This window comes from Calypte anna, chromosome 3 (genome assembly GCF_003957555.1).
Source record: "Calypte anna isolate BGI_N300 chromosome 3, bCalAnn1_v1.p, whole genome shotgun sequence".
In the NCBI taxonomy this organism is placed as follows: domain Eukaryota; kingdom Metazoa; phylum Chordata; class Aves; order Apodiformes; family Trochilidae; genus Calypte; species Calypte anna.
Window position 1 is genome coordinate 41,949,617 of NC_044246.1, and position 23,538 is coordinate 41,973,154.

The 23,538-nt window shown below is 42.5% G+C and overlaps 1 protein-coding gene across 1 annotated transcript in view; it reads right to left on the reverse strand.

Moving 5' to 3' along the window:
• Nucleotides 1-19,862, reverse strand: part of PCSK2 (proprotein convertase subtilisin/kexin type 2) — a 101,783-nt gene extending 81,921 nt beyond the window's left edge. The window contains exon 1 of the mRNA XM_030448334.1: nucleotides 19,614-19,862. Within this exon, the coding sequence (XP_030304194.1) occupies nucleotides 19,614-19,805 (192 nt within the window). The 5' untranslated portion in view covers nucleotides 19,806-19,862. The remainder of the gene's footprint in view (nucleotides 1-19,613) is intronic.
• Nucleotides 19,863-23,538: the final 3,676 nt, after the last annotated feature.

The following is a 23,538-nucleotide window of genomic DNA, read 5'->3' on the forward strand; positions in this document are numbered from 1 at the left end:
ATCCTTCAGCAATAAAGCATTACACAAGTGCTTTTTTGAGCCATCACAATGCACGTAAGCAGCAAGTAAGAAAGCAGAGCTATTTCTACTCTCTGAAACACACAATATTTGGAATTTCTTCTGAACACCAAGAAATTAAGCATAATAAGAATATTAAGAAAACAGACAGCTCACAGTGTGGGACCAGTCCTGTAGAGCTTTATTGTCTTAAAATGTTTTGCAGGCACCAGGGAAGGAAGATGTGTCTGTTATTAAACTCATCTCTCTCCACAGGACAGGCAAGGAGCAACTGGAAGGCTTACAGACATTTAGTTTTGAGAAGGCTAAAGGACCTGGTATTAGGAGAACAGCATCCTACTTCCAGCAGCCAATTAGAAAGCTCCATTTGCATCTCAAAATCTACAGCTTTTTTCCCACTCCAACTTCATAGGGAGATACTGGTTCAATGTTTAAGCAAGAAACTAAGAAACTGTGTATTTTTAAACAAAGCTTCTCTTTGTAAAAGCTGAAAAGAACTGCAGCAACTCTATGACAGGATGCAGGCAGCTCCAGCAGGGTTTGCATTCCCACTGTTAGGTTCTCCAGGAGGTCTGCTCTGATTTGGAGCTAGAGAAACCCAGCAAGTAGTAAAATGAACAGAGCATGTAAGGAAGTGAAATGAAAATAGAGGAGCTCCTGTACATAAAAAACAAAGTGTCACCAGTGGTAGCTACTCTGTAATATTCTCATTGGAAAGCTGGAACATGTATTTGAGTAAAATTTCTATTTCAGCAGCAGCAGATTGTGCATGTAACATAGCTTGCTGGGTCAGGTTCTTTGTAAGACAGAAGCAAAGCTGCCAGCCTTCAGAAAAACAAAAAAACAAACAGCAATTATCTAAGATAACTAATTACTGGAAAGCTGTTAAATATTCAAGGCAGGATTGTTTAGACTTAGAATAGGGTCTACTGTTGCTTGATGTATAAATATGGTCCAATACAAAATAGGACTCTGAATCTCAGGAATTACAGACACATAGTTACCTACAATATTTCCATAAAATTACTGAGAGAAATACATACAAGCAAAACCAGAATCACAAATGCAATGCAAATAGAACAAAACCTTGTATATCCACCTGTCTCCTCCTTTTCTTCAGATTTGCAGCCTTCTTGTGTCATTAACAACACAATCTAAAGTAAAGACGAAATCCCACTTAATGTCTTTCCTTTCATGAAAAGGATGCAGACCAGAAAACACCTTTAAAAATTTTGTGTTCAACTAGACAGAGTTGAAGAGGCTTATCTAGGAAGCAAAATAGCTAGGATGCATTGCTTGGTATAGAAGGAAGCACTTCATATCAAGCACAGATTTAGCACCGATACCTCTGAGTAAGGTCTTGCGGCTGTTCTCAGACTACTGCCACACCAAAAGTCCAGGTGTAATTATTATTGAACTTAAAAAAACAAAAGAACAAATCTGAATCTAGGATGGAGTAGTACAACAGCTCCATTTTGTCTCCTCGACAGAGAAAATTAAACTACCTTCCTCCCTTTTCAGTCTTGCCTTGGACAATATGAACAGTGGCATCACATGTAGTTGTGCCTGTCTCACAGCGAAGGACCTCAGTATCAGCTGCAAAGTGGTGAAGGGCTTTAAAAAAGCCACAGGAGTTAATTCAGACACCGTTCCTCATTCTAAATCAGCAGCACTGGGGCCACTTGGGCAGAGCTAACGCTGGAAACAACTGTAGAAGCATCAAAGTCTTCTGGCCAGAAGCAAAATGTATGCTAAAATAAAATTTAAAAATAACAAGGAAAAGAAGTTGTATAAAGAGTTGTCAGTGGTTCAGTACTTTACCCAACTCTTAGTGTTCTAGCAGTCACAGCCTGTCACTAGTTTTAAGAGGTGACAAATACAACACAAAAATAAAGAGGAACTTCAGTTCCCAGACTTATCTTAGCCGTTAAACTCTACTGACTTGCTTCAGGTCTCTATCTGTTCTACATGCATCTCACAAACAAATTAAGGTGCCTACAGAAAGCTTAAGAATAGATTTGATGGCCACCATGTAGTTCAATGGACTGGTCTCTGTCCAGTCTTCCCATTAAGCCTTTGAAGCTGTGTCAGGTAACGCAGCAGCCCTACAATACACTGTTAGCTTTTGTGCATTATTTCTAATTATTTCTCTACGATACCATAATATTATAAAACCACCTTACTTGAACCTACTGCTAAGGTTCCTCTTCTAAAAGAACCTTTGCTCCTAATGGTGAGCAAAAATCCTTTGACAAAAATAGTTTAAAAATACAAGCACAGGGTGATTTGTAACAAGTTACCCCAGGGTCACCTTCTTTGATTGTCACCAAAATCAGTATAAATGGATCCCTCAGTGAATGAGATTCACAGAAAGCCCTCATCCAGCCCTAGCTGACAAAGACTCCCTCGCCTCAGGGCTCCTTGCCTGCCTTAGTATGAATATGTGGTCAGGCATGAGAGGATTCAAACCTACTGCAAAATAAACCCTTTGCTCTGAAAAACAAAGCAAAACAAAAAATACCCATCCCACCAAAAAAAATTTTAGGTTTTTTTTTTTTTTTTTAATAAAAAAATCCAGGGAAGTGCAACACAAAGCATCTCTCCCCCACAGAGCCCAAGCCAACCGCAGCTCCTGGCTTTAGAAGAGGACATAAATCTGCACAGGTAAGTTCTTTCATCCCATTACTGCTCAGTAATTACACCAATGGAAAATAAAACCTAAATCTGGCACAAGTAAATGTATTTGGAGCCTTCACAAGCCCCACAAGCCTCACTCCTTCACTTGCCATTATAGCTGAAGCGCAGCAAAGTGCCTCCCAGCAGAAATTAGAGACCTTTTAGAAACCTTTTCATCCCAGTTTCACTAAGGATGCTCATAAATATGCAATATGAATTTTAAACTCTCTTTCTCTCATTTTCCCTCACCCCAATTAGCATTAGAAATCGTTTTACTTTTAAATACACAGATGGGAGCCAAGTCTGAAGTCAAAGGCACTCACTCACTGTAGCAGCATGGTCCATGGAAAAGCAGAGCCAGAGAGCAGGCAGCCCCAGGCATCAAAATAATATGGAACAAAGCAGGAACAAGAAAGAATTAATTCAAGTGTTGGTGGAGAAATGTAAAATACCACAGAGGACTAAAGCTGAGCCAGAGCTTACCCAACAAGAAATCCAGTTCATTGTGTCCCCAAGGCCTCAGGCAAGGATTCCACACCTTCTCATTAGTGTGCTATAATTACCCTAAGGGCTCAGCATAACCACCTCAGGTGAAGCTGGGGATCTGCATGAAGCTCCAGACAGCCCCAAGGACTTGGCACAGTCAGGTCCAGGTCTGAGTGTTATGACTCAGCCTTCCTGGCTCATTTCTCATTGCACCTGTGTCTCGTTTAGTTGCCTCCACCACAGCCTAATCTGCTTGTCTTGGCTAATCTGGCAGGTGGAGGTGTTAGCCATAGCTTTAACACTCCCAAAATGTAACTTTCATATTAAAACAACATCACCAGATGATCCTTGTGAAATCAACTGTTTAACACATAGTGCAACATTTCTCCTCCAAAATAATTCAGAAATCTCTGACCTAGATACCTACAGATATTTTCAGCTGTTTCATATGGATATTTAACCACCTCTGAGGTGGTTAACAGGTGCTGGTAATACTTAAGGACTGGGGCTATGTTGCTGGGAGACCATTAGTTTGTTCTTCCTTTTTTCCAGAAGTCAATAGAAATATTGAAACATGAATGGTAACAAGGCCACATATTACTGTTATTTAGGATAGTCCTTATCCTGCATGAACATGGCAACACTACTCAGTCTTTCTGAAGCCAGCAGAAGTAGTTTTCAATGGTTTCTGAAAGGTTCCCTCACCTCTACAGTGAAATGTCTTTTCCTCTAGAAACTATAGTCAAATGTGACATCCAAAGGCTTTGCAGAATAAGTGCCTTTGGATCTTGTTTTATCCAAAGGGATAAAATAAAGCCTTTTATCTAGTCCTTCTTGCATGCAGCAGCCACAAGGTTAAACAGTTTTCCTAGCAGCTGGACACAAGGTGTTCAGTAAACACCAGGAATTAAATGGAAGAAACAGAACAAGTTGCGGACTGCTATTATGCTTCCATGTCTGTCCATGTGGAATTCATCTGATGTCCCTAACCATTCATGGGAAAAAAAAAAAAACCAACAAAAAACTTCAAACCGAACAAAAAAACAACCAACCAAACAAAAACCAACAAAAAAAAAAAACCCAAACACCAAAAAAACACCACTTACAGAGCATGATCCATCTGACCTGTTGGAGGCCATATTGAAGAAAGCAGAGCTGAGCCCCAGAAACACCTCTTCTGCATCAGAGACTATAGGAGAAGCATAGTTGTCCACATTCAGGCAGATCAGTTCTTCTGTTAAATGTCTCATTCTCATTTTCTCATCAGTTTGCTCTTCCATTATCAGACATAATGCTTCCAGGTGCTTACAAAACACTGCTCCAATGGTTTGGTTTCAAGTTTGGAATATGTAGAATTTGATTTGCAATTGAATGACTATTAGAGTTTTAATGTTTTACTGTATTGAATCACTGTTAAGTTTGTCACTAAGGAGCTGCATCCTGCAAGCACATAACAGTCATATAAGTCAACTGCGACAAGACTGTGGATCTGGTAATAGTTTTATCAGTGAATTGGAGAAGCCATTTGAGGCTTTTAAAAGACTTATTCTAGTTTATCTGAATGGATTTGTGCATTTTAGAGAGTTTTATCTATTAATCCCCAGTAACCATAAAACCCTATATTGATTCTACCACATACACTGTTGAAAGCAGGGTACTTTCCCTGGATCTGGAGATCTGAAGAAGAGTACAGTGTTCTTGCTTATATGCTAGCACTCACATTGGACTCCCTGGATTACTTAGGATCATCATTACCTGGAGTAGGTAATTGTTATCTGACAGCCTGAAGTCTTAGCAACCATCATTATGTCTTCTGACATAGATGTGAGTGATCCTGCAGGAGAAGCACCTCAGCCAAGCTCTGGGCAGCAGGAAGAATCAATTAAAATAAATTTTCTTAAAATAGGCATCAGTAGCACAATTTTTTAAATTTTACTTAATTTTAGAGAATTTTACTCATCCTGTTAAAAAAACAAACAAAAACAAAACAAAAAAGCCCAAGCAAAGTCAAAGCTCTCAAAAGCTCCCCAAAAATCCCAGAAAAAACAAACAGAAATTAGAATCCAGATATTATTTAGGGACAATTGTCCCTGGCCTTAACTTTCCTAATATTCTTGTGTTAGTCGTGACTTCAAGAAGTTGGTCAACTGTGCAGCATAAATGCCATCACAACCAGAAAGCCAGTCAGTACGTGACCCAGTTAATTAACCAGTTCATTTAGCCTGTGACAGTCAATGCTTTAAAAATACAGAGAAAAAAAGAATGGTATTCCAAAAGCAGGTTTGCCAGTTGTACATTTTATTACCAAGATGAACAAAACTCTTGCTATAAGTGCCTGTTTCCTTCTTGGAGCAAAGGGGCTCCTCTGGGTATCCTGCCACTCTTTCAAGGCTCTTCTATGCTTTCAAAGCATCTTCTGAAGGTGATAATTTTCTGTTAAAGCACCTCAAATAACCTTCTCACCAAGATCATTCTATGCAGACCGGTTTTGTTTGCTGTTTCCCCCCCTCTGCTGTTGCTTCACAGGTAGCACTGTGCTGTAAGACAGAGACAGGACAAAACCTCACAAGAAAGGAGTCGGAAATGCCTCAGAGATGCTGAGTAACCCCAGCACTTAGTAACATTATGAGCATCTCAGGCAATTAAAGCTGTAATATTCTTGTTTCAGTAGTATTGCCTGTAAAATGGCATAGTCTAATAAGTACTCATTTAGCTATTTATTGCTAGGATTCATTTAATTAATGTTTGCATAGCACTATAGACTGTGCTATAAAATTATGAAATGCCAAGTGCCATTGTCAACACATATTAATGGGTCTATCTACACATGTAATATATATGTATGTAATTGGATACCTCTCTAGCAACAGATATTTGGTAAGCATTTTAATATGTTTAAATAACACATTATGGAAATCTCTTCTTCATATCTGCACCTCTACCTTAGGGAAAACTCACATTATAACAAATAACTTGATTTAGCTGTAGTTCACAGAGGTGACCAAGGTACATTTCTAACTCTGCTGGATCAATCCTGACAGCAATTAGCACTGCTGACAAAGGCCATTTTGCCTTATTCCTGATCTCCTTTAACAACTCAGCTCTCCTTAAAGCACATAACCAGTCACACTGGAACCTGGTGTCACATAAGCTCTAAAAACACTAAGATAAAAGCCATGAGACAAAGTTTGCTATTTTTAAAACAGCATTAAGTCATAGTATGCCCCCGCCAAAAAATTATGGAGAGGGGGCAAGACATGGCTACTTATGGGCATCTCAGCAGAGCACATCAGAGCTATTTTTAACTCCACATCCATGAAGCAAAGTGTGTAAGACACAAACGTGTGCAACTGCTCAGCTAACTTAGTGCCAAAAAGCAACATCATGAACTCAAGCTCTAATGAAGCAGTGCTCTAAAAGCAGCTCAGACCAAAATGAGCTGGTTACCCAAAAGAGCTTCTCAAGAAAACACAGAAAAGGTGAATTGCACTAATGCAAAGACATTAGCCCATCCCAACACTCAAGGAAGATTTGTAGCTCTCTTTCTATTCAAAACCTTTGCTCTTTTCTTCTTTCTCCATGAGTATTTAACACCAGGCTGCCAAGCAATAGCTGACTGACAAAGTGCTTCACAGGGAGGTCTCTGTTGTTAGACTACACTGAACAAGCCTTACAGTTCCCAGAGAAACAGTCAGCTTCTGGAGAAAAATATGCTATTTAAGGGAGAAAAGCTGAGGGGTAACAATTTGAAAAAAAATTGTGACATCAAAGTACAAGGGGAATTAAAAAAATTCCTTTTTTAAGATGGTAGGCTTGAGAAAAGCAGGGCAAAGAGGCTTTATGAAAAACATTTTCAGTTAAGTCAATGAAAAAAGATACTCTGGGACACTGCAGTTTTCCTTATTTTTGTAAAGTTGCCCGACTTCTTCTAAGAGTAAGTAACAGACATTCTTCCTTTTACTTAAGCCATCATGAACCAGAGAGAGCTCCTCCGGACTCCAGTTCACAACAGCACAATAATCCCTTCACAACAGAGACAAACTGCCCTGAGTGAGTTCAAGAGCTCCACATTAGACAGAAAAAAAAGAATGTCCCAAATCTTCCTCGATGCTAGCAATAATGATGAGAAAGGGAAGCAAATACTACCATCACCTCTTACTCTCCCAGGACCTACCTCGCTTACCTTTCAGGCAGCTGTGAAATAAGTCTTTTTTTTTTCTGTTTGTTACAAGCAATTAATAAATGACAGAAGTTTATTGGAGGGAGAAATTGTGGTCAAGCATCAGTCAAGCAAGGTAAATGTAGGCTATCATTTAATCACTCAGCACATGTACGGGATTTGCATGGCTGGATTTTGGTACCTGGAGGGCTGCAGGGGTGGCTTCTGCAAGAAGCTGCTAGATTCTTCCCTCATGTCCAACAGAGACAGCTCCAGACAGCTCTAAGTTGGAGGCAAGGCCAAGCCCATCAGCAACAGTGGTAGCACCTCTGTTGTAACCATAGTTAAGGAGGAAAAAGTTACTGCGCCACAGCAATTGCAGCAGGAGAGAAAAGAGCGAGAATATGCGAGAGCAACAACTCTGCAGACATCAAGGTCAGTAAAGAAGGAAGGAGAGGAGGTGCTTCAGGCACTGGAGAAGAGATTCCTCTGTAGACCATGGTGAAGAACATGGTAAAACTGACTGTCCTGCAGCCCATGGAGATTAACAGTGAAGCAAATATTGACCCAAACCTCACACCAGAGTGGGTGAATGCCCAAAGGAGGCTGTGACCTGATGGGAAACCCACACTGAAGCAGGCTCCTGGCAGGATTTGTGTACCTGCAGAAAGGAGCCCACGCTGGACAAGGTTTGCTGAAAACCCTCCCTGGGGGGGGGCCCAAGGTGGACCAGTGTGCTCCTGAAGGCCTGCACTTTGTGGAAGTGTTCACAAAGCAGTTCATGAAGAACTGCAGCCTGTGGGAAGGACTGCCTCCCGTGAGACAGACCCCATGCTGGAGCAGGGGGAGAGTGTGGAGAGTCCTCCCTAAGCAGGAAGGAGCAGCAGAGCCTGGATGGGATGAACTGACCAGGAGGAGGTAGAGAAAGTGGGATTGAAGTTAAACCCAGGAACAAGGGAGGGGTGGGGAGAACATGTTACAAGACTGTTTTTGCTTTCTCATTACTCTGATTTTGATTGGTAATAAACTAAGTTCGTTTGCCCGAGCTGAGTCTGTGTTGCCAGTGACAGTAACTGCTGAGTAAACTCTCCCCATCCGCATCTCGACCCACAAGTCTTAAGATGTATTTTCTCTGCCCTGTCCAGCTGAGGAGGGGAGTGACTGAGCAGCTTTGATGGGCATCTGGTGTCCAGCCACGGTCAGCTCACCACAGGATGTTTCAGCCTTTAGAGCCTGTATTACTGGCTTCCCTACCAAGGTATGGTATATTTTATATTACTATGGTATGTTCAAAGGGGGGAAAACAACTTATTTTACTTAGTAAAATTGAGTGGTTTAATTCCCATCAGAAGAAAGAGTTTAAAAATCCACTTGCTGTTCTGTCTGGATTTTACTCTGAACTACATCTGAGTCGTAGGATAAATGGAATGAATGGTTTTACAGTCAAGAGAAGTTTTGGGATTTAAATGGTAATGTGAAAATTAATAGACTGAAATACTAGGAAGCCCAAAATTCAGCAAATGTCTTGATCCACAACAGGCATTCCACTAATGCTAACAACCTTTTTTTCCAAATTTGTAAATATGTTCCCATTCTAATTTTTCACCCAAATTCAGAAGTGACAATTCTGCTTTACGATTGGTTCAGAGTATCTTCTAAATCATTACATTTAGTTGACACACATTTCTAAAATTAATTGACACAAGGAAGCATAAGGTCCCTGTGGGACTAATAGGAATCCACCAGTCATGGTTGTAGCTAATTCACTTGTATCCTGGCTGCAGCTAAAAGCCTTAAACAGAAGCTTCTGCTCCACTCAGCGTTGCACAGTACATGACAAAATGCTCACTCAGAGAACAGATTTCAGAATCACACCCCTTCCTTTCACTGGTGTTTTATAAAGACTGAATAGGCAGACTGGAGAATGGAGGCCATATCCCACCTCTCTTATGACATACATAAGGAAGAGATTTACCTGTTTGGTCTAGCTTGATATCCAACACCTTTCCAGTAACACTCCCACTTTCTCAAATTAACAATAATAATAATAATAATAATAATAATAATAATAATAATAATGTATATAAGGTTTCAAGTCTTCAGAGTTTGGTTCTATACTCTCGGAGAAAGCATGTCTGACATATTACCCTTTTACTCATCAGGTAAGCAAATATTCTACTTTAGCCACAGGTATCTGAGACATACTGACTGGTTAGATGTAAACACTGAGGTCACTCTTTCCATTTACTTTCTGTGGACAAAGAAGTTAAGAATGTAACATTTACACAAGTTTTGTTTGATAAGGTAGGTAATACATGACAAAGAACATTGCAGCCCAGCTTGGTCCTTCAGTGAGTAAACTAGAGCTATCACTACCTAATTTGCTTATAACCCCAGTGTATAAATGGTAAGACTGGGCTTAATTTTGTCATTTTTTGTAATTTCCTTTTTTAAACCCAAGCTCCTGCTACTTGCTGAACACAGCCACCATTCAGCTGAGTTAAGACTTCTCAGCTACTGTCAAAAATCCATGACCAAACTGGATTTCATGCCAGCTGACAGACTGCATGTGGTGGCCATGCAAAATTTTATACAACTCGACACCAAACTCAGCTCTCTGTCCCAAAGCACAGCCTGGGACTGTTGAGCTGAAATTAAATCTCCATTTCAGTAGTACAGGATTGTTTTTTTCAGGGAACTTACGAGAGCTGTATGTAGAGCTCGCCTTGATTTACAACCAGAGCAACACACCAGACTGCTTCAGGTTACTTAGAGAAATCCTCTCTTTGACAAATAACTGAGCAGTTCAGCTTCCTCCCACCAGAGGCCAGTGATGGATGGAAGCTTTGGGCTGCTCACTGCAATATTTATAGCCACCATGCAGCCAGCATCCTGTAGAGACCTGACCCATTTAATTATTCAAAAAAGTTGAAAGAAAGAAATTGAAAATGAGCAGCATTTCGATGACTTAGGGTAGCATTACAGGACAAAGGTAAATTTTAGATCCATTAACTACAGCACTGAGTTTGTTACTACAGCTCTCACAGGCATTAGGCACCCATGCTACCAAGTGGAACTGCACTGGAGGATTTCCCAGGCATAGTATTTTAACAGGAGCTGGCAGAATTTATTATTCATTTTAGAATTTTGGCTTGATTTCCCACTCCCGGAATTTTCCATGAGCGAAGACATTTGTCAGGACTTAATAATTGAAACTATCTACCAAATAAATTCTACATATGTTTTAGCAGCTACATTGTAAGCACTTATTACAAGGCATTTGAAGCTAGAGTTGCATGGATTAATTTTAATTGGAGTAACTCCATACATGGATGAGGGAAAGGGTCACATGCAAACTTTTATTTAGTTATACTGTAAAGTATTACCAGTACAACTATTCCAAGTAGTCTGATGCCTTTTTTTTTTTCACCTTTATGTTGCTGGTTTGGGGTTTTTTTGTTTGTTTTTAAATTAAGGTGGACTACTGGCAAAAGCTTTACTTTAAATGCAATTTCTGATAACATTGTTCTAACATGAAATGAGTTAAAGATGTTGGCACTCCTACACTGATAATAACAGCACTGCAATTGGGCTTGTTTTCCCATTTTAACTACATCAGTACAGTTAGAGCAGTAAAAGTTTTCTAGGAGTGGGTAGGGGGTTATATCTTGTCACCTGTCATATGAGAAAGACAAAAGACAATGTTCCACCTTTACAAAAAGGTTGGTTCTTCTGAAAGATAACAAATTCAAGCATCCCACAACACACCTTAGTGCTTTTCTGAAGAAGCCAAGCCTAGCAGCAGTCATAGAATCATAGAATCATAGAATTGGCTGGGTTGGAAGGGACCTCAGAGATCATCGAGTCCAACCCTTGAACCACCGTTGCGGTTGCTAGACCATGGCACTGAGTGCCACATCCAGTCTCTTTTTAAATATCTCCAGGGACGGAGAATCCACTACTTCCCTGGGCAGCCCATTCCAATGCTTGATCACTCTCTCCATAAAGAAGTTCTTTCTAATATCCAACCTAAACATCCCCTGGCACAACTTAAGACCATGCCCTCTTGTCTTGTTGAAAGTCGTCTGGCAAAAGAGCCCAACCCCCGCCTGGCTACCTCCTCCTTTCAGGGAGTTGTAGAGAGCGATGAGGTCTCCCCTGAGCCGCCTCTTCTTTAGGCTGAACAGCCCCAGCTCTCTCAGCCTCTCCTCATAGGGTCTGTGCTCAAGTCCCTTCACCAGCCTGGTTGCCCTCCTTTGGACCTCTTCCAGGACCTCGAAGTCAACCTGTGGGACCACTTGCCTGTGTATAAAGAAATGCCAAGGATGCCACAGTTTCTCAGATGGAAGCACTTTGAGTGAATTGACAATTTACCTTGGTCTGGACTTTAAATCTGGATTTGAATTCTGAAGCTAGAAACAAACCTCTACCTCATTTGCAGCAACTTAAACCATCTGGGCCTGCTTGTAGGGACAGAAATAGACTCTGTCTATTTGGACTGATACCAAAACCCAAACCTCTAAGACTGGGTACTGTTACTAAAATATGTCCTCCTTTTTGCTGCACAGTTCTGCAACCTCAGGTCTGGGGACAAATTCAACTTTGGTGTATGTAATAGCTCCAGATATCCATACTGGCTCTTAGAAATAGCTGTTGGACTGCTCTTAACACATAGGAAACTTACCTAGAGGAATGAGAGCTTCAAATAGGGCCCCAGACACAGCCATAGCATATGGGATCCCAAAGTTCAAACATACAGGCAGTGAAAGTATCTGTGTGTTGCACAGTCCAGAAATAGCCTGAACGTCATCTGCAAGAAAGCTATCTGGCAGAAGAAAGGAAATCCCAGGCTGACAGCAAGACAGTGATACCATACTAATCATCTCTCTTTATCTAGTGCTGATATTAAAATAACACCTTTGACTTTAAACTCTATAGCACAGGTCTGAAGTTGCTAAGAAACCTACAGACTTGATCTGTAGGATACAAAGCCTGGTATTTGTTTCCAATATATTAATACTGTGTCTCCTGGTCCATATCCTGAACCTCAGCTGCATGGCACAGAATTCTTTACGCACCATCATGATTCTTTTACACGGGACTGTATAAAGAACAGAAGTAACCTCCTGGGGAGCTCAAATCACTGCAGATGATACTTCAAAAGGATTTCTCAAAACCAGGAAAAGGAGCATCACTCTGGTTAGGATACACAGTACAGGGCAACACGGTGTTTTGTGCCATAAAATAATAGAATACCAGGTTGGAAGGGACCTCAAGGATCATCTGGTCCAACTTCCCTTGGCAATAGCGCCATTTAGACAAGATGGCCCAGCACCTTGTCCAGCTGAATCTTGAAAGTGTCTAAAGTTTGGGAAACCATAACTTCCCTGGGGACATTATTCCAACAGCTAACTCTTCTCATTGCAACCAGTTTTTCTTATGTTCAATGTGAACCTCCCCAGGAGTAACTTGAAACCATTACCCTTTGCCTTTTCCATGTGACTCCTTGCAAAAAGGAAGACTCCATCATCATTTAACTTGAAGAGTGGAGATTTAGGTTAGACATTAGGAAGAAATTCATTTGAGGGTGGTGAGACACTGGAACAGGATGCCCAAGGAAGCTGTGCCTCTCCCCTTCCTGGAAGTGTTCAAGGCCAGGTTGGATGGGGCCTTGAGCAACCTGGTCTAGTGGAAGGTGTCCCTGGTCATGCAGAGATGTTGGAACTAGGTGATCTTTAAGGTCCCTTCCAACCCAAACCATGCTTCATCCAAAACATCAACAAAACTTGTGGCAGGTCTCCCAGTAGCTTCCCCATCTTACAAGCCCTGGAGCAAGGGCTCCAGAAAATAAGTCAGGATAGCATCTGGTTTCTGTGGTGCCAAGACACCCTGAGCTGCTGGCCTGGGAGGCTGGCTCCAGTCTGGTCTGGTGGTGTGCAGGCAGACTCTGGCAGACAGAAGCCTGGATGAGCTGTTCCTGCTCCAACAGCTTTGGCAATGTGGGGGAAGGAGCAAGTGGCACCCTGCAGCATCCACACTTTCAGCACTGATGCTCCTCAGCTGCTTAAGCTGCTCAGAACTAAAGCTACTTCTTGAAGTGGAAAGCTGTCCCTGATGCCTTCACACCACAACAAGCTTTCATTAGGCAAAAACTTGGAGCTGGATGGCAGGAGATAAACTGGTACACACTGTTCAGTACTGGTGTGCTGTGATCACAGCATCCTGGAAATGCTGTTCACTTCTTTGTATGTTTTCTATTTTTCTCCTTGACACAAGCAAAACAAAATATAATTTAAATGAAAACAAATAACTGCACATCCCCAGTTGGGCTGCATCATCACAAAAACAAGTGAAAGAGGAATTACTTGCAGCACGTTTCCTGGGTCTCTACCACATGTTTAATTTTGCAAATGTGTTCAAGCAATATGGAATAAACAAAATTATAAATACAGGCAAGCTTTGTAAATGGCCAGAATTTCATATCTTTGAGATTACTGAGCCATAGCTCAGTAAAAAAAGCAAAACTTATCAGTAGAGGTAAGGTTTAGTGTGTGTATTTTGTCAAGAAACAGAACTACACTGTGTATTCAAAACAGCAATGGAGCAATTACAGTAGGGATCTCTAGCAGGGAGTCTGACCTTCTTGTTTTACCCTCAAATAATAAATGCTATGAAAATCTGACAAGGTAATTATTTTGTACCTCAAACAGAACACTCACCACCAACAAGCAGTTGGTTAGAGTATCTGGCAGAGAAGGAGCTGTACAGAAACTGGGTTAGGGATGTACTTTAGCCTGTTTTTTCATGATTGTTTCCAGCTTTCAGATGCATAAGTGACACCTTTAAATAAAGTGGGGCTTTGAATTTTTTTTTTCTCAGCCAATTACCGTACTTGCTCCAGGGGCTGTTTCTGCATCCAAGGCAAAGTGCGAAATAAAATTAAAAATGCTCACATCAAAAAAAACATAATTTTGAAAGAAATAGAATCTTTCCACATATAAGACAATGACTACTATTGCAGGAAAAAACCAATTTCATTCCACTAACATTTCTCTTAAGTGTAAAAGGGAGCAAACAGGACTTCACAGTCTGTGCCCAGTGATATGCCTGGACTCTGCCCCCCAGGAGCTGACAAGGATCCCTCCAAATGCAGACAGCTGCCCTCTCAGCAGACTACTTTCCTCCAGGGCTTTTCTGAAAAAGGGAGCTCTCCATCACCACCCTGCAGTGTGCCTTCCCACAACAGGATCAAATTTTTCCTGCTAGTTAATTGCTTTTTCCTCCTAATTTGAACATATCAGCTCAGACTCTTGTTTGGAAATAGAGGCATTTGCTGCTAGGGTGAGATGACCCATTGAAATCTCAGCAGTTGCACAATTAGCATTTGCATGGAATTTACTTTTTCTTATCTTGGTAATACAAAATTCTAACAGTGAAATCTAGGAGACTAAAGCTCTTGGCTTTCACAAAAACTTTACATTGTATCTTCCATTTCCAAGAGGTTTTCCTGTTTCCATAATAAAGGATTGCCTTTGCAAACAAACATCCTTTCCTGTAGTACAGCATAAAACACAAAGCTAATTTATTATTAAACACATATTAAGAGGATGGAAACACTGCAGTCTGATCCTTGATCTTAAGTCCTGGGACTACACAGGCCAGTGTGGGGACGCTTGGGCTGTGACTCCTTTTTACAAGGAATGCTCCATTGCTTCAGCATCTGCTTCCACACAGGAGCACATCTGCACCCTCCATGCTGCCTTCACTCAGTCAGAACTACCACATTCACAAGCTCTTGGGTTAGCAGCACATGTAAAGGCAACATAGGCATGTTTATCTGTAAAGTGTGGGCCACCATATGTGTGAACAAATTGGCTGGTTAATATATATGCACACAGGGTCAGCCAGGAGCCTGGCTAAGAATTCACCCTTCTTACCTCTTCTTTGCTCCATGCATAGGTATTAGGGGAAAAGGAACAAGAAACATATGTGTACATATAAACACACATATGTATAAACACACATACAGACACACAGTCACAGCCAGCATTTTTTACATGCACAGAATCATGTTTGGCCATCACAGTGAGTTCTAGGCATGCAGACATCTAGCCTGGCACCTGAAATATCAGGCTAGGCAAACACCTTTCCTCCAAATTTAGGGGCTGCTCTACAAAGGAAAGGATTTTCAGGGCTCTGGTGTACGTGGACCCCAGGATGACATTTAAAGATCCCTGCAGGACATCCCCACAAAGAGTTTCCAAGGCTGCAAACCCACTATTCTGCCTTCCTGGTCTGCCTTCCAACCCACATCAATTCTTAGCTCACAGGCTGCAGCCCAGATGCAGAGATGTGTATTGCTGCAGCAAGAAATACAGCTTCTTTACCTGTTAAGTTTTGGTTTTGATAAGTCTGCATTTACACAATGTAGAAAAAAACAAAGCTCACATCTCATCCAGAAAATCTTGGCCAGCTCCAGAAAGCTAGGTCCTCAACCAGCAGCCTCCAAAGCAAAAATGCAAAGCAGGAAAGTCACAGCCGTGAGCAGGACCTCAGTTTTTGCAAGATTTAGAGGAAGATCAGGTGATAAATTAATGCAAAAACATACCAGCTTTCAGGTACCTAAAATCCTCCATGTTTGAAAACACCTGTTTAGTTCTTATTTTGAAATCTGCGGACACTGAATGTCAGCTGTTTAAAACCCTTCATCTCAGTCCTACCATAAATGGAATATTTAGCTAGCATTTCATCGATTGTCTCCGTGTTGCTGATGAAATGGAAAGAGATGTCTAAACTCTGATCTCCAATTAAGAGAACTTTCCAAATGCTTCTTCCAAATCCCCTTCTTAGAAATGAATTAAGGACTGCAAGGCAAGGTCAGAAAGCAGCTTTTTCAGCCTAGAGTCAAGAAATGTATTCTGAAGGCAACCCTGCCAGAAGGCAAATAAAACAAAGAGCCCAAGGGGGGGAGGAGGGGAGACACACGACAGGCAGGAATGCTTCTTCTGCAGTTCTCACAATTTAACAAGTAGCTATTAGGGAGGCATCCTCATGACTCCTGAATGCTTGAAGATGGTAAGGCTAACCATGTTAAGAAAAGAATGCTTCTTCACAGTATGTTTCACTATTGATAGAATCTATTTTGACAGGTGCAAACAGATTTTAAACTGCAAAAATTTAAAAAAAAACAACAAAGAGCACAATCAAAGTTGCAAAGCCATCAGTGCTCAGGATTAATTCAGGGAAGGATAAAGAAAAATTGAGCTATGTTTTTGAGATTCTATCCCACAGTAGGATCCTTAATCTAAACATAAGCACTTGTTTACATAAGTACCGAACCCCTCTGTATCAATTAATCAAGCACTGAATTTATCAAACACATTTTAGCCCACCTGAAGTCTTGTAGTGGTTTCATAATGATGGTAGGAAGCATGGCCAAAGAATCAATTACATAGCACATCACAGTTCATAACATTAATCTTCAAGGCAATGCTTTCTCTTGGATTTCTGCAGAAATGTGTTGTTAAGCAAACGAAATAGGCACTTTCTCAGAGATTGTTGTTATTAGGAAAATAAAAAACATGCACTAAGTAATTTTAAAAGTCAGTTCCCATAAAGTCATGGTTAAAGAGGTCTGCGATACATGGCACTCATAAAAGAAATCTCTCATACACAGATTAAATCCACACACAGAAAAAAGCTGAATCTGCCCTTGGTACTCCTACTGGGAAAGTACCAGCTCTGAAATAAGTGATGATTTTCAGACAATAGCTTTTATCCAATATGGTTAAAGGTAACTGGATTTAGTTTATGTAAATAACTCACTGTGTCATCTAAAAAGCATGTGTGGTTTAAGTATGCAAAGATCACTTCTCCTTATGGTACAATTTGGTTTCTTTCTGGTATTTTCTGAGTACTTCATTAAACAGCATTCTGCACATGATACTTTCCTGCGAGAGCTTCCCACTAACAGCTCTGTTTCCATACACACACATGGCCATGTTCAACTTTCTGCACTGTCGTTATCGCCATGAAAGCTGAAGCTGCAGACTGTAAGTGGAGATGCTAGACAAGCCTGATGATAGCAAAACAGATTAGGAGATTCTTCAGTTCAGCAGTACTGAAGAGACACTGGAGTAGATGGCACAAGCTTTTATTAATGCCTGATCATTGCCACCCCAAGCCCTTTTACAGATTTCTTCAGCAGAATGGAGATTGCTATCAGCCTCTCATGGATTATCTCCTGACACAGGCATCAAAATGCCAAACCCTAAGAACTTCTATTCCCTAAAAATTACTGCTTTGCAGACAGCAAGGTGCTATTTTCTCTCCCGCTTGAGGAGGAGGGGTGGGAGGTATTCTAGCTTTTCAGGGACGGGGATGATGTAACCTGGAAACCTCCTGGGACAGCACGTTCTGAGTACAGGAGCCACTGCCACCATCTGCCCCCCTAGACCCTGCCGGCACACATGCATCATGCCATGGCTCCGAGGGGCTTCACTCCTAGAGACATCTGTGCCCGTGGGCACAGCCCTCCCCTGTCCCCCCATCCTGTAATGGAAAGCAGGTACTCTCCTCTGGCACACCAGAGGGACTTCCCTCCAGCTCTCCATCGAGATGAGCATTTGATTGATTTATTTCCATAAGGAATCTGTGTGTTTCCTAATGTGCCCGAGGTAGCCCAGGGAGGGGCATGGTGGAGGGGAAAGGATCGCAAGCAACTTCTTCATCCTACCAAATCCCTCCTCTCCCTGTGTCTTTTCCCACGTGGGTCGCAGGATCATCTGAAAGCATCTGGCAAAAGTAATAAGGTATTCAGCTCTGCAAAATGATACCCATCCTTTCCCCTAAGGCCTTATCAGTCAGGTATCCCTAGGATAGGAGGGAAAAAGTGCAAGCAGGAGGGGACTGTAAAGGGAAAAATGGTGACCAAAGAATCCAAGAAGTTTCATGTAGCAAGACCTAATCCCCACAACAAGGGATCCTTTTCCAAGGGCATCAGAAGTCCTGCTCTTTCACAGTCTGGACAAGGCTATGAGCCCAAAATGAAAGCATCTGATCGGCAGCAGGAGTTGGCTGTGGACAAAGTAACAACTATCTTGTCCTCATTTCTCTCGCAAGCCCTCAATGGAGGTGAGACAAGGCAGCCCAAGAGAGGGAAACCCACTTCATATGCCTTTTTATGTTATTATTTATTTTTAACAACGGTCCTGAGCCATTTCACTCATCCAAATTCAGAGTACCGTTCTCATTCCTTTCCTTGGAAATAGGTTCTGGCTCTCATTGCATAACTGCCAGGGAAAGAAAAAAAAAAACCCAAACAAGCAGCAGCAGCAATGCTCACACAGCTTGCTTTCCTCTCCATGCTCCTCCAAAGAAAGTGTTGCCTTGGGCATTTAAGTGTGCCAGAAATTTTACTGACCAGGACATTTTACTAGACCCTCTCTATCTTCACCCCAGACCTGACTGTACCCTAAACCATTCAGAGGTCTAGTTAACATTGAATGGGCGAAATTTCTGTGGTTGGAGCTGGGCTACTCAGGAGCTGGGGTGAGATTCCCTGCCACTGTGGCTACCTTCAGGAAAAAAACCAAAACCAACCTCCAATAACACTTGAAGTTTCTCAACTTACATTCATTACTGATAAGCACCAATTGCTTATCATACTTCATACTAAGCAGCTTCCTCAGTCTGGGAGCATTCTGTTTCTTTCTGAGAATAACAGGGGTATTAAGAGGGTACCAGCCTTGCAAACTTGAGTGTCAAAATCCCTACGAAATCATTTATCTAAATTGCGTGCGAGCTTCTCCATGGAGATGTGGCTTTAATTATTTCCTTGCACTGCATGGAGCAGTTTCAAACGCAGCCGTGCACAGGAAGCTTTGGGCTGCCCCAGAACCAACTCCCCAGCCCCTCATGATGGGAGCTCAATTGGAGGATGTTTACATAGTAAAGTCAAAAGGCACCGAGGTACCATTCGGGGAAACTCCTCTGCTTTCCAGAACAAGAAAATCACCCTTCAGGGCGGCTGCTAAGAAGCACTTACAATGGCTCTTGGCACCGCTGCTCCTAAAATTTCCTTGCAAAAGGGGGGATGAACAGGGGGCCAGCCGGGACACCCGCCCCCCCCCCCCTCCTCTGTCCTTTCTCCCCAGGTCAGCTGTGGGCAGGACTGTACCGGGACCCCCGGGATGCTGACGGCAGGTCACCCACCTCACGCCCTCTGCCTAATATGAAGGGCAGCGCACCTCCCCGAGCCTGCGCGGGGGCTTACCTTCCGCACCCCGCCGAAGCCATGCTCCGCCGCCACCCGCTCGGCCTCCGCCTGGTCCCCGCCGTGCAGCTCCACCAAGAAATGGTTGGTGTAGACGGCTCCCCGGGCCGGGGCGCCGAGGAAGAGCAGGAGAAGGAGAAAGATGAGGAGGAGAAAGGCGCCCGGCAGCAGCGGCGGCGGCCCCGCCGGCATGGCCCCGCGCTGCGCGCCCGCGGAAGCAGCCCGGCGCGCCGGCGGGCCAGGCGGGGAGCGCCCAAAAGATAGGAGGGAAGGGAGGAGTTTCGGGTGGTGGTGATGGGGGAGTGATAAATTCTAAATAAATAAATAATTAAAATCAAGTGTCGGAGGCAGGAGGAAAGCTGAGCTTCGGGGACCGGCCGGGCTGCGGGAGGCTGCTCCGGGATGTGTGAGAGGGAGCGGGTGTGCGCTGCCGGCCCCGCGTCCCGCCCCTCCGCGTCTCCGGTTCGGCGGCGACCGGGGAGAGGAGGGGAGGGAAAGCACCCACCGGGGGGGAGAGGGAGGGTGGGAATCGCCGCGCTGCCAATCCTGGGCCGGGAGGATCGCTCCTGCCTCCCCAGCAAGCAGCTCACACTCCCTGGCCCTCGCATAACACCTCCCCTACACACCTCGCACTCTCTCCGTATGCCCCACCCACCCAGCCTCCTCCTTTAAAAGCCCCTCTCCAAATTACACGCCTACACCAGCCCCAGTCCAGCACCTACAGAAGCCCCCGTATACCCCAACCCTGGACCTGCCCCAATCCCTCCAGCTCTTCTTCCCATGGTTTTTTTGTTTGTTAGTTTGTTCTTTTGCTTTTTGTTGTGTTTGTTTTTTGGGTTTGTTTTGGGTGGGTTGGTTTTGGGGTTTTTTTGCGGGTGGTGAGCGGAAGGGCAGTGGAGCCAGACCCCCCCACAGTAGAAGCGATTAACCCTTCTCTCAAGAGCCACGCAAATAGGGCCAGCACCCTGCTTCTCCTTTGAGCCCAGCAACACAAAGTGTCTGGCAGCGTCCACCCCCCCGAAGCCCTCCTCTAGTTTACATCCCACACCAGGCCCATCCTTTTTGCTGCAGAAGACAAGGCCCAAGGAGGTGGTCGGGAAGTCTTAGGGCAAAGTCAGGGGAAAGCCTCAGGTCCAGGTTCTCCCAGTCTGCTCTGACCACTGCCAAGAAGGGATCCGGGCTCCCTGAGCCATCCCCATAGGAGTAAGCAGGGAAATCACAGGCAGGAAAGCACCTGGGCATTCCCTGTAATGAGACAGCCAAGGATGGGGAGCTGCTCAGATTCCAGAGAAGTGGCAGCACCTAAGGGGATGGGAATTTGTTTCTTTAAAAAAATAATCTGCCATCTGCAAAAACTCAAAGTGGAAAGTAATGTTGCAGAATCTGCAAGATTGAGGCATAATTTAGCTTGTTCCTACAGATATGTTTGTTAATTTGTTTCAGAAAAGGTTAATCCTTTGATGGAGCCCTGAATGGTCCCCAGTGAAGACTTGGGGCAGGGAAAGCAGGGAAGGTTGCTACTGCCTTTAAAAGGAACAAAATTAATGATTTACTGTAATCTGCTCTAGGAATGGTCAAATGGAGTATGGAAATAAATCTGGGAAAACAGTCTGGGAAAACAAAGGAAAACAGCAAAGATCACAAGTGAGACTCTTCTTCCATTATCCTGAAATGCTTTAGAAAATAATAGGAGAGCTCACCACATGATTATGAATCCACATGAGTGTTGGTTTTTCATAACAAATTATTGATTTTCTTCCTCTGGATAAAGGAAAATCCCTATTCAAACAGAAGGGAAATGGTAACTTGGAGCCTGATCCAAAGCCCATTTAAATCAACAGAAGTGTTGTAAATGAATGACTGATGGTGAAAAAAGTCAAACACAAGGGAAAGGGAAAACATTAGAAATGGCAAAGTAGGGAAGGAAAACATCTTTGCAGGCTCAATAAAAGACTATGTCAATAGACTTCAGCTTTTAGATGCCTGTTCTAAACACAGCTATTAAAACCAACGTTATATATTATTTCTTTAAGCCAAGTTTTTTCTTTTCATCAATATTCAGCAACACTTTTCCTTATATCATCTTTCTTGGTATTAAAGTAGATCCTGCTGCATGACATGTTTCCAGGTGACTATGGGCCCATGAGACTCTTGGGTCAGTAATACCTGCTGGTGACTCCCCAACAGCTGATAGAGACCCTTACTGGTTCCATTAATAGCTGTTCCTTGGGCTCCTAGGAACTAAAGGAAAATAAAAAAGCAGCAGCAGAAAGGTATTTTCTCTGCTTTAAATTCCTGTCTATGAAATATGTAAGCCTTCCTTATCCTAGAGGTCTTCTCTTAATTGACATTACTCTTTCCATTTTGTTGCCAGTCCACAAAAAGAGAGACTTCAGTAACAAAGGCAATGGAGAAGCTCTCCCAGCTCCCTCAAATCAGCAAGACAAGATTCCCACAGACATTCAGTAACCAGGACCATATCACAGGACATAGTGAGGAGTGTGGCAAAATCATTCACTGTGTCTCTTTTGCTACCCCTGACTGCCAGCTGACAGCACTGCTCTCCGAGCTGGTGTCACTCAGGAACCATACAACGGGGACATTGCAATGCCATGGAGGTAGCACATAAACATAAAAACTCTAGCTCATAAACATCACAATGCTGAGATTTGATGGTTTTAGCTATGTGGTGGTATTTAATTAAAATAAAAAATATTTAAAAGATATTACTAGGTTAGGATAGACTAGGTTAAAAAGCCAGTAACAACTAAATTGAGTAACACCAAGAGAAAACTCAGTTCAAAGAGGCCATTTAAAGAAAAATGGTCCTTCTGAGTTGATTACTACAGAACTTTTAAGACCAGACCACTGGGTTTTCTAACCTAGTGCTCTATGTAAGCTGTAGGACTTATCATTATCCCGTATATGTCTCTGGTCCTCAGCTCTTTATTTTTCTTAACCTACCAGTCTTAAATTAGAAATCAAGGCTGATCTATTATAGCTATTGTAGAGTGTTCCAATGATTGCTAACAGCCATTTGTAAAAAGTTGTAATTCTGTTTGTCTTTAAAATACTGGTTGGTCCTGCATTGATTTCTAGATGTTGCTTTTATTAAATTGTTTGTGGGACTGCTGAACTTTTCTTGAACTTTTCCTCCCTGGATGGTAGCGTCAAGGTCATGATGATAGAGACATCAAAACAGCACTCCCTGAGTCTCTTTATGTAGGACAGGCATTTGGATTTTGAATCCAATTTATTCACCAATGTGTCATGCACTATCAAGAGTCTTTGACACACAAGCAATGTCATAGACACAATGGATAAAAAAACCTGCTTTTTTCCCCAACTTCATCATTTGGTCCAGTAAGAGACTAAGGTTGTAATATTTTTGCTCATCCTAGTTTTTCCAGTCAAAACTACAACAGTGTTTATAAAAATGATAAAATTAGTTTAACAATTCCAGAACTCAAATGAATTGCTGGCTATATCTTTAAACAACCACTAAATCACTACAATTATGTAACAAGTAGTTGCCATTCAGTATAAGGTCAGTAAAGTACTGGTATTTATTTCTCTTAGTTTCTTTCCCCATTGCTCCCCAGAGTATGGTACCATGCTAAAAGAGACCAGTATGTCAGAAGAAGTTGTAAGAACTCATTTCCTTGCTGTGGAAGTCAACGGAGTCCTATGGACAGGATTAACATTACTTTCATCTTAAGTGGTTCATCCTAGTATATATGAGAGCAGTAGCATCCCAAAGAGCTGGAAACAAGAATTGCAACAATCAAATTTCACATGTTGAAAGAGCAAAGGACATGAGCATCCTTTTGCCTAAGTCTAAGTCTTCCTCAAACCTCTTTCTGAAGCTGTGAAGTGAACACACAAGCACGTTTAAGTGGACTCTGGAGCAGGCTCAAAAACCTAC